We start from the raw sequence: 10,921 nt of genomic DNA, 5'->3' as shown, positions 1-10,921 counted from the left end.
TGAATCCTATGTTGGTTAAAGGGAAAAAACATGAGTACCTCAATTTGCACAAACAATGACATCTGCAATTAGCTTAATTCCTTCTGTCATTCAAGATTTGTTACTTTTCTTTGTAACTAACTTTCCATCCTGAAGTCACAGGTTGGGCACAGCATAAAGGTATACTCTAATTTGAGACAAAGAGGCCTCACAAATATGGATAATACACCAAACACAAGTATTGCGTTTTACCATTCTACATGCTTTAGTGTCCACTGGAAAAGTGTCTTCAGCCATCTGCAAGCAGTAAAAGCACGTCCTTGTCTGAGATCAAAGTACACACTTCCAAATACAGAACGCTTTGAGTTCCGCAGATTAGTTCTCACCCTTTAAACCAAAACACTGACTTCAGAAAAAGGCCACTCCTGCATGCCACAACACCTACCTACACAACTCTCTCAAAGCACTCTCTTTAATCCAAACGAGCCCATAGATGCTTTTTTTTTTCTTTCAGTGCTTAGTTAGGGGCAGTCAGAAAAAAAAAAGGTTGTGCCAAAAGCCGCGCTAAGAGGTGCAAGTTGGAGTCTGGAGGATTAGAGGTATAAACTACATATCCCAGAATGCATTGTCCCACTTTGAAAACACAAATCAAAGTCCTGAGAGAGAAAGAGAAGGGGGGGACTGAAACGTAAGGAGGCGAGTGCTCAGGTGAGATCCAGCCAGTCAGGTCGCTTGTGAGGCTTGCAGGTGTGGACGTCCACGAGGTCCTCGCAGTCTTTGCACTCCACGGCGCAGCACCACTTGAACTTGCATTCGCACTTGGTGACGCTCTTCATGCGTGTGGTGTCATACCCACGACCGCAGCACATGACCTCACAGCCATCCATCCCCCGGGAGGACTTGTTGCACACCCTGCCTGCCGTGCCCAGCGAGCCTGCAACACAGGGAGAGCGTGTCTCTATTAACATAACAGCTCTACTCCGACGACTGGTTGAATCATGCTAGTCATCTACTCCCAGGATTTGATATTTCTTGGTGGTGAACCAAGTGCAAATTCCTGCTTTTCACACTGCCTGCACTTAGCTGACGTTGTGTGTCAGCAATTTGTTCATCTATTTAGTTATTAGCTAGGTATGCCTATAATGTTGTTTTTCCATGTTTCATATCAGATTAACAGGACAAATTGCACCAATATTCCCACTTGTTTAGTTTCAAGGGGTAAATTTGGAATGAGTTCACTTCCTGGAAAGCAATGGGGTATTTATTACAGGTGCTGTCAGCGGCTGCACACGTTTTCAATTTTTTTTTTTAGCATTTTTAGCTAGCTGCTCATTCTGTGAGCACACTGTTTAAAAAAAAGTCTCTGCAGGCAGCCCAGGCTCTGAAAACTAGAAACAATCAAAGTGGGGGCAGCCTGTCCCCCAAACAACAATGAAACCTTGTGTGGATTTTCTCTGGGAATACTGAAGGGAGGGGTGAGCTACCTCTCTGGTGTGTTTCCTTTGGTCCTTGGTTAAAATATAATCTAAGTTGTTTTGGATAAAAGTGTCTGTTAATTATTTTAAATATAAACATAAACATAAACAAATGCGACTTTCTGTGAAATCGCTGACTGTACCTTTAAAGCTATGAAATGCAGGATAAGTATCTAAAGGTTGTGGCTGTAAGACCACTAGTTTAAACCTCTAGGACCTCAATTGTAGAAACATAACTGACACAAATATGTGATTTCTCCTCATGTGACCGACTTTTTCTAATTGACTGACCCTTTCCTATTCAATTCAACAGATGGAGATCAGGCTTCAAAGGAAGAAACATAAAAATGTCTACATCTGCAAGATGAGATCTGAGATCTGCTCCTCGGAGATATCACTGCTCTTTGACTCGGACAAATGACATGTGAACACATTAGCCCTCATGTGTTCCTTAAGTCAATTTTCTACAAAAGCAAAACCATCAATTTAATACATATCAAAAGTACCTACAAAAACCAAAATCAGGTGTAATTTATTTACTTTTTGACCTCAGGTCTGATGTTCAGGGTCAGATGCTTTGTGGACTGTACTGGTGGTTTAAAGTTCAGTCATTAGGTCCTTTCTCACTGTAGGGACTTTTTGCAGTTTCTAGAACTTTTGTGCATTCAGACAGCATGGAACTGAGGGTTATTGAGTTCCTCTGACCACAGTTCCTATAACTATTTGAGCTTCTACCTTGGGGTAGGGTCTTTTCCCTGTACATAGGAAGGAACAATGACTGATGCTCATGCCAACTTGGCCTAGGAAGCAGAAGCGCCAGTTTTAAAAAAATCTCTGTAAAAATCATTCAGCTTCTGTTTAAATTTGCTTAACACAAACACTGCACGAAAGGGCTGCAGAGGCTGACTACTGTCATGTGACAAATGCCTTCTGTACAGATGAGAAGAATGCTGATTCTTTTTGTAATGCTTCCTGATACCATGAACTTCTAGTTTGTCAATAGAAGTAACTAGTAACTAAATAACAATGCTGTCCATTTCATGTAATAATTGGACTACTAATGCGTGTTAAGTCATCTCAGAGTTCCTACTGTGTGTGAATGCAAACATAAATAAAGCACTAGAAAATGTGTAGTGGGTAGCTTCTCCAGTTAGTAGTTAGTTGAACAATTCTTAGAACTGTTGTGTACGAATGTGCCTATCGACTCACCTGCTGCCCTGTCCAGTAGACAATAATCTGGTGAGTGTTCCACATACACCAAGTCATTCTTGGGGTTTCCCTTGTCTGCAACTGTGAACCCTGTCCCGTCCTGGTTCATGGTGACCTCTACAGCCGTGTTGTACTTCTTCCTCAGGTAGTCCCCAGTGCGCCGGAAGTCTGACATGGCTAGCCAACACGTCCTGAGCGCACACGATCCACTCACCCCATGGCACTTACACTCAAGCTTCATAAAGCGTTTTACTGCCTGCAACGCACACATGGTCTTCATTTAATGAACTTATCACCAACTCATAACAGGATTTCTAACTGGAAATCACTCTATTCAGCACAATGATTTACCAAAGAAATGTCTGTTGAAGGGAGTACATGACTGGACATCCAGACAGTAGAACTGAAATGACAATTATCCCATCACTCAATCAACAGAGACTCTTCCGCTTCCTGATTGCCTACTTAGGAAACTGATTGGCTACCTTTTACACCCCACCCCCTCACAACTAGTCATGTGACTTTAGTAAGCCAAAACTCACCATCCTTCCACAGCGGTTGTTGTGGAGATTCATCAATGCCCGAGCATCTTTGACCATCCTCTCCCTGGCGTCCACGAAATTCTTGGCGAACTTGATGCCGTAGTTGATGTTGTCGCTACAGCCGCCCCAGTCGAAGTCGCCCTTGTCATCGCTAGCGCGACCCCTCTTGTGAGAGTCACAGCTGCATATCTTTAGCTCCCCCTGGCTGCAGGCCCGGGTAATGGCATAGACCACCCCAGCGGAAGAGATGGCGTACACAAATGCGGCCTCGCGACTGCCTGGGTGGGACATGAAAGCAGAGCACGTCTGACTGTATGTATCGAGACATGGGTTGCTAAAGCATGTACGTAGTGTTATTGTTGTCCACGATCTGTCATCTCTCAAAACCCTCTGACGTTTGCTAATTTTAAAAACTGTTTAAATAAATACTGTCACTACAGTTAGTACTGTGAGTGCATGTGCGTTCTCTGCCAAATAGACTTCCCTGCAGGGATAAACTTTATAAAGAGATTTGGAAACATTGTGAGACAGAGTGGATGTAATTTGTGTGGTAATAACTCTCTCGTTACTTAGTAGTAAATCGGCGGTTGAATTGGAAAGTCACTGTCACTAAATTCACTGTCTTAAATTCAGATCACAGCTTTTACAAAGTGGCTTTTTAGGTATTCTTTGTATTTATTTTTGGATGTATTCTTATCCTTACTTTTTCGCTTCATAATTTTGATTTATGACTTGTTAAATAGGACTTGACATGATTACGGATGTTGGCCAACTCTCTCTTTCTCTCTCGACCCATTCCCACCTTTACCTCTCTCTCTCTCTCCCTCTCGTTCTCCCTCTCTCTCTCACTATATCTATCGCTCTCTCTCTTCTCTCTCTCTCACTCAGTCACGGAATGGATGGATGTGTTTTCAGTCGGGCTGTGGAGGACGAGATTGTGGGTTATTAGACCTGACCCGACTATCGGTCCTGTTTTCATTCACCCGCACGCACTGAGGCAGAACACAGGCAATCTGTCAGGCAGCGGGGCTTTGTCAGTCCGCCAGAGACGTCTCCCCAAATATTTACATCTCCTATTACTGTTTATATATCAGCCCTGTAGATCCTTCTATCTGCTACTTGTATTTGGAGTATGTCCACCCTTGAAAATTCCCCCCGCCCTTCCAGGAAAGTTGAGACGAGAATTTAGTTTTTTTCTTCGCTCTTCTCATCCGCCCTTGACACCTTGTCTGATAGTACTGTCTCATATCTTGCGAACTGTGCTACCTCCGCATTGCCATTGCACGATATTTACAGTCGGTTGCGACTTTTCAGTCTTGGGAACTTCTTGTTCCCCCTCGTTAGAGGAAGTGGATTTAAATTGCACGTTAGGCTACCAACACCAAAGCCCTCTAGGAATATTTAAAATTGACGGAGAATGTTCTGGAGTCTATGCCTGCATAGAGTTGCTGTGCATGTGTGCATAGACTAGAACCACCATCCTGTCTCAGGACTACGGGGAAGAGTCTAAATTTGATTTACACTTAGCCTTATGAAGGACAGGATCAAGCGTGGAGTGCTGTAAAAAAGCTTTATCCTTTTTAAAATACACAATACACATGCACAGCCTCACACACACACACACACACACACACACACACACACACAGACGGCCACACACACTTACTGCGGAGCATGACTCGGCCAAAGACTGTGTGGTCTCGGTCGAGCGTGCTGCAGTTCCAGCGGTGGTGGCGGAACTGGTGCTGGCACTCGCGGATCCACTCTTTGGCACCCTCTCCGATGGAGCGCATGAGGTCCGGGTGCCGTTGGCACAGCTGCCGCTGCTTGTTCACCAGGCCCGGAATGTTGTCGCAGATCACTCGCGCCCCCAGAGCCCCTATGTACCTGGGGGGGGGGGGCAAAACCATGTAACATTCTCAGCAGTCACAATCTTTTACAATCACCCCACCACCACCATTATCACCACCACCCCCAAAACCAACTCCTTTCCCCCTTTTTGTCAGACTAATACATTAAAGGAAAACCTCACTTTTTTAATAGTTTTCCAGATGACACAGGGAGAGAGAGACAGAGAGTGGTCGGGGCTGTTTCAGTAACCCGTAGATGACCCAAACACCCCCCTTGCACACACACACACACAGAGACTCATGCTTACAGACACACAGGCTCTCTCACACACACACACAAACACACACCACCAACCCCCCTCTTTTCCATTGAAAGCCACTGTACCAAACGGGCCCAGCAAGTGGAGCCGCGGCAGACGGTTTATGCCGTGCTCACAAAGCCTTGTCTCCTGCCGGCCGGATATCATTATCCGCTCAATCGTGGCCACATTTTGTGTCACCGGCAGGTCTGACTGGGCCCTGAGCCCCCGAGCGGAGTGGGGAGGGGGGGGGGGGGGGTACTCTTTCCACTCCTCTTATGGCCGTCCCCTGCCCAGTTTCCCCGCTTGTGCGACTCGTCCAGGGTGGGCAGCTATGCTGAGCTTGGGCGTTGTGTTTATTCTCCACGCGCACACACATGTACACACTCATGCACACACTCTCTCTCACACACACACACACACAGGCTCCTCAGGAACCTTTGCTTTTCAGCTTATTTCAGCCCCAGCTGGGAGGGCTGGCAGCACGGGTGCCAAAAACAAGGAGCATAAATGATTACCTCGATGACAACAATCCATCCCCCTCAGCCCTTTGCGGCATAAACTACGATTATGAAAGTATTTGTCTCCCACACTCTGGCTATTGTAACCCCTTTCAGTTCGAGGCTCCGGTGGGGCCAAACTGTCAGCGGGAGATATGTGAATCATATTTTCTATGGGGGCAAAAGGGGCAATGTAGTTACTTCCACCATTTTCTAAGTAGAACACAGTCAATCACTCACAAATTTCTGCCAGCATCTATATTTTACACGGTCAGGCTTTGCTGCTGGTATGATTCTGTGAGCGTTTGTGTGTATGCTGAGAGGCAGGACATTGACAACTCGCAGTCATGAAATGAATTGGACACAGTGACATCATGACTATCACACGTCAAATATGATGGACTATAGAGCTAGGGGTGTGTCCTTTGGATTTCACAGATACTGTGGAAGAAGACCTGGGAACTGTGCCGCTGGATGCCAGGGGAGGCAGTAAGTTGGCCAAAGCTGGCTCTTGAAGATACCAGTGATGATGAGTTATGGGGAGAGATGTGTGTGTGTGTGTGTGTGTGTTGGGGGTTGATAGACTACAAGCTCTCCTCTGTCAAAGGTCCTCTAGTGTAAGTCATGTGTCTGTCTGTGTATAAAATATTGCTCTCAGAGGTAGCAAATAGCCTTCTACTCCAATATCCTACCGCAAAGCATTTTTTTTTATCAAGATCAAATTTGTATCACCCTCACCAATTTCTCAACACAAAGATAGAAAAATATCGAAAAAAGAAACCCAGAGACGTATATCCCTAAAATATGATCATCATTCAGGGAAAAAAAAGCCTCCCGCCTGCTTATTATCAGAGAAAATTGTCCAGTCTCCTGTATTTGTTTTTACGAGTGATTTATTAAGCGCGTAGGCCACCACTGACTTGCGGTGCGCTGTGTTGGGTTACAGTGGCTTGTTAATATTCTAAGCCGGGATATGAACCCCTCACATGTCCTGACTAGTCCTATGGACCGTGCCCTGGAGAAATCACACAAGAACACATCTGAACGCTCCGCGGCCCCTACCTGTCGCTCCCGGTTAGTGCGACTGGGGATGGAAACCCCCGCTCGCCATTAATCTTAATGAAGAAATATCCACAAGGGTCTCCTGCGCCCGCGCTTCGTAACCAAACACCCTCGCCTCACTTACCTTGCAGCGGTCTGACTTGTCCTGTTTGATGTTTGCAAGAACAGCGATGCTTTTTTTCTAACCATCTCCATACCTCATCTAAGTGGTGCCTAATGAACTAGGTTCGTTTTTTTCGTTCCCAGTGTATTTTTTTCTTCCAACAAGGTCTGACCTTATTAATGGAAAAAAAAATCTAAGAGTAAAATATTATGTTTGTTCTAAGTGACAGTAAGCCTTGCTCTAGGAAAATATATTCATGCTAATTAAACATCGGAAAAATAAATGCCATAGCCTACCATGGTAAAGATACAACATATTTCACAGACACTCATCATTTAGCCTACCTTTAAAACTAACTTGTTAACTGACCCTTAATTGGCATTTTAACCCAACCGAAATAAAACGTGTCTACAAAATAGCATTCTTACCACCAGGATGAGTCCACTCTCGGTGTGAATATCAAAAGAAGTAAAAAGAAATGTACGTAAATCCTGGAGGTAGCAGGTGTAGAATTAGAAGCTATTCTCCCTCTTCTAGATGACGGTCTTAATTGCACGCGCCTCGAGTTCTCGGATGATTTCCTTGTCGTCCGCTGGATTTTGGTGAACTCCATCACTTCTGTTTTGTTTTCCATTCAGTTTATACTTCCAGGTAAATAATCCGTACGGACGTATGAATGTTTTAAAATAATTTAATATTTCGTCGTTGTTGTAGGCTATAGCATATAACGGTAAAATTTCAAAGTTTATGATCTACTCCACTGTCATGTTAAGGACGACTGAAAACCAAGTTCTCTCACAACTCATTGTTGTTTCTAATCCGATATCTTATTTTGGAAATAGGCTATCACCTTTTCAGCGCTACTGCCTAAAGTTGTCTTTCATGCGCCTTTGAAGTAAGAATCCGAACTCCATTCCTTGATGGCGCCTCTCTCCCCATTATATTTTATAGACTCGGTATTCCCTTTTGACTGGTGTAGGCTGAAATGCGGTTTATTAGAATAAACCATCGGCAGGGTGGAAGGGAGGAGGAGAGATTAAATTAATATCGTCCAGTCTCTGTCCTCTCATTGGATAAAGTCAGCATCTGTGAAGTCCCCGAGTGAATGGGAAGAGTTGTGCTCCGCGCTGCTTTGCCGTTTGGAATGAGGATGCGCCGGCAGATTCTACTTACTCTAGGTCACATGTTAGCTTTGATTGAGGTTGAAACTGCTGTTTGTGTTGTTGCCTATTAACCTCTAACGTTGATAGCAACGCGTGCGGCAAAGTCTCCTGCAATTAAGTATCATTATTAGCAGATGTTGTTTTGACCACAAAAGGTATCGGCGTTCTAAAACGCTGTTACGCCTATTTTTAGCCCAATGAATACATACAGTTTGAATATGGCAACCGTTCGTTATTATTTTGGAATGTGACATTGCCCAACTACTTCACTGCTTGTAACATATGTTTCTGAAATTGCTAAATAATTGGGCTGATTATCTGGCTCTTGATGAGCTCCACAACAATGTTCCACTAACCTCCATGAGCCAAATAAACCCAGGCATGTTAATGGACGCAGTGATACGCAGGGCATTAGACTTTGCAGTTCTCTCTGACCTCTTTGATATCCATAATCTACCCATAGCCTTTCCCTCACATGAGATGCATTTCATTGACATGATGGGATGAAAGCAATCCCTTGCGCATGCCCTGGACAGCTAAAGGCAGACATAATAAATCACACGATCATGTTTTTAACATGTCATTAAACTACAAAAATATACAGCGAGCTCATGGTGGGTTCAGAGTGTCCCGTTCTTCTCTGAAGAGACACTCTGTTGTGAAGTAAGTGTGTGTGTGTGTGTGTGTGTGCAAATGTAATAGAAGCTTGGTAACTGTATGCCAAACACACTGTTTAAAATAAAGCTTATCTGTCTGTCTATCTATCTATCTATCTATCTATCTATCTATCTATCTATCGATCTATCTATTTATCTATCTATCTATCTATCTATCTATGTATTAAACCTAAATGCCCAGGCCCTGAATTCAGACTTTTAAGCCAGTAAGTTTATGATCCTGTTGCTACAGTATCTGACACATTAATGTACTGAGATCAACAGGAGGCCTTGACCTCTAGGCAACTAGTGAACCTGTTCTGGAGAATCTTTATATTGTCTTTTTCTTTCGCTATTGCTTTACAAACTGCAACAAGCTTTGGAAGTGCCGATGATCATCACAGCCAAATTACTATTGAGCCAGACAGTTCTTGGATATATCAACATTGAAGTTTGATGGTGAGAGTGCTTTCATATGTGTCTTTATGTCTTCAAGTTGGTAGTGCATGGCTTGGTCATTCTGTGTTTCCCTGTCAGTAATTCATTGAGGAGGCAGATTTTGCATAAGTCACAGTACTAAAGTTCCCCATGAAGACACAGCCGAGCTGAGAATGTTTCTTTAGTTTAACATTTTTTTAAGACTAATGGAACTCTGGTAAAATATGTCATGTGAGATGCACAGACACACTAATCAGTGTCAAGTCTGTGTGTAAGTCTGTGTGTGTGTGTGTGTGTGGGGGGGGGGGGGGGGCGTTGTTGGAGAAGCACAACTACAAGGCTGTCACTGATGTGTGGGGCACTGGGCATAATGGACAAATAAACAAACACAGTCTGACCTGCAGGTCATCTCCTGTCAACCTGTAGTTCCTGCTCCCAAGGGGGGCGCGTCTGCAGTAGCGGACAATGGAGATGCATGCCAGCGAGGGGCACTGGCAGTAACGAGGGCAAATCCCCACATATTAGTCACAGCTAGAAGAAAGGTCAAAATAGCACACTTGGCTAAAAATAGTCCCAGCTGCTAAAAATGCCATCACCGTAACAAAGATGGGGTGGATGACTGCTCCATGGTGTTATATGGTATTATAGTGACAACCTCTGGCAGGCCGGTTACAAGAGAGGTTTCCTTTGCTTTACCCATGTGCTGTCATTTATGAAGACCGCTTCTAGACCTTGTAGTTTTCCATCTGGGGTCTCTGGAGAATGTATATAAACTGTATATATATACATACTGTACACAATCCCACCATACATGTACACATGCATAAAGTATGTAGTTAGACAAGGCCACTGCGTAAACACACACACACACACACACATTTACAGACATATACACACAGTCAAGCACACAGAGGGCATTACATAACCACTGATCCCTGTCGCGTATGCGACCTGAGCTTTCTTTGTCTGCGGAACAGGCTGTAGATTTTACAGTGACAACTCTATAACAAATTGTTTTGCTGGGCGGCTGAAGCGTGCAGACCAGTTAATTCCCAAAACAGGTGACGGCAGTGATGTGGCGAGGGGGCAGGGACAGGAACAGGGGACAGGACAGGACAGGACGGGACAGGATGGGATGGGGAGGGACGAGGGGAGGCGAGAGGGCATAGGACCTTGCTCCAGAATGCCCCAGCTGCGGACGGTGTGGAGCTGTCACTGAGCTCCTATTCTGAGCCGGCGCGTGGCCACGGCTAATTTCAGTCTCAGACCAAACGTCAGGCCCCTGGGGAAGCTCACCTCCACTTACCACTCCAGAGTGGGTTGGGGGAAACCTTCCCAGCATCAAAAGCACTGGGTTCAATGGACACTTTTGATCAGCAGTGGTCGGCCATTTAATAGAAATTTATCCAACAATCCTCTCCTAAATATGTGTTTTGGTGTGAAGTGACACTTGCATACCGTGTTCCTATCTGTGGGATGAGTTTTTTTGTGTTTCCAAGTTCTATAACTAGTCTGGTGTCAAGGGCTCTGATTTGATCCTTTCAGATAGCTGGGCGGCAATGAGGACTATGAACCTTTTAAAATATAGAGGTACATTCCTCGGTATATTCTGCTAAAATGTAAGCTACACAAAATGTAGATGGTA

General features: G+C 44.5%; 1 protein-coding gene across 1 annotated transcript; it reads right to left on the bottom strand.

Moving 5' to 3' along the window:
- Positions 1-343: 343 nt before the first annotated feature.
- Positions 344-7,632, bottom strand: wnt2ba (wingless-type MMTV integration site family, member 2Ba). Its single transcript, XM_076268130.1, has 5 exons — positions 7,448-7,632; positions 4,872-5,092; positions 3,206-3,483; positions 2,664-2,919; positions 344-913 (listed from the first exon to the last, which is right to left on the bottom strand). The coding sequence occupies exons 1-5, from the start codon at positions 7,630-7,632 to the stop codon at positions 684-686; spliced, it is 1,170 nt and encodes a 389-aa protein (XP_076124245.1). The 3' UTR covers positions 344-683.
- Positions 7,633-10,921: the final 3,289 nt, after the last annotated feature.

The sequence above is a fragment of the Alosa pseudoharengus genome, unplaced genomic scaffold (genome assembly GCF_046254945.1).
Source record: "Alosa pseudoharengus isolate Yale_2024_CS ecotype anadromous, Long Island Sound unplaced genomic scaffold, YU_APseudo_1.1 YU_APseudo_1.1_scf_5, whole genome shotgun sequence".
In the NCBI taxonomy this organism is placed as follows: domain Eukaryota; kingdom Metazoa; phylum Chordata; class Actinopteri; order Clupeiformes; family Clupeidae; genus Alosa; species Alosa pseudoharengus.
The sequence above is the reverse complement of the archived record's forward strand: the minus strand, read 5'-3'. Positions and strand labels throughout refer to the sequence as shown.

Excerpts from the sequence above, each read along its gene's own strand:
- wnt2ba (XM_076268130.1), bottom strand. The coding sequence starts at position 7,632 with ATGGAGTTCACCAAAATCCAGCGGACGACAAGGAAATCATCCGAGAAC. Across the intron at positions 3,484-4,871 it reads TGGCCGAGTCATGCTCCGCA|GCAGTCGCGAGGCCGCATTT; the intron begins GTAAGTGTGTGT and ends TGTCCCACCCAG. Across the intron at positions 914-2,663 it reads TCTACTGGACAGGGCAGCAG|GCTCGCTGGGCACGGCAGGC; the intron begins GTGAGTCGATAG and ends CCTGTGTTGCAG.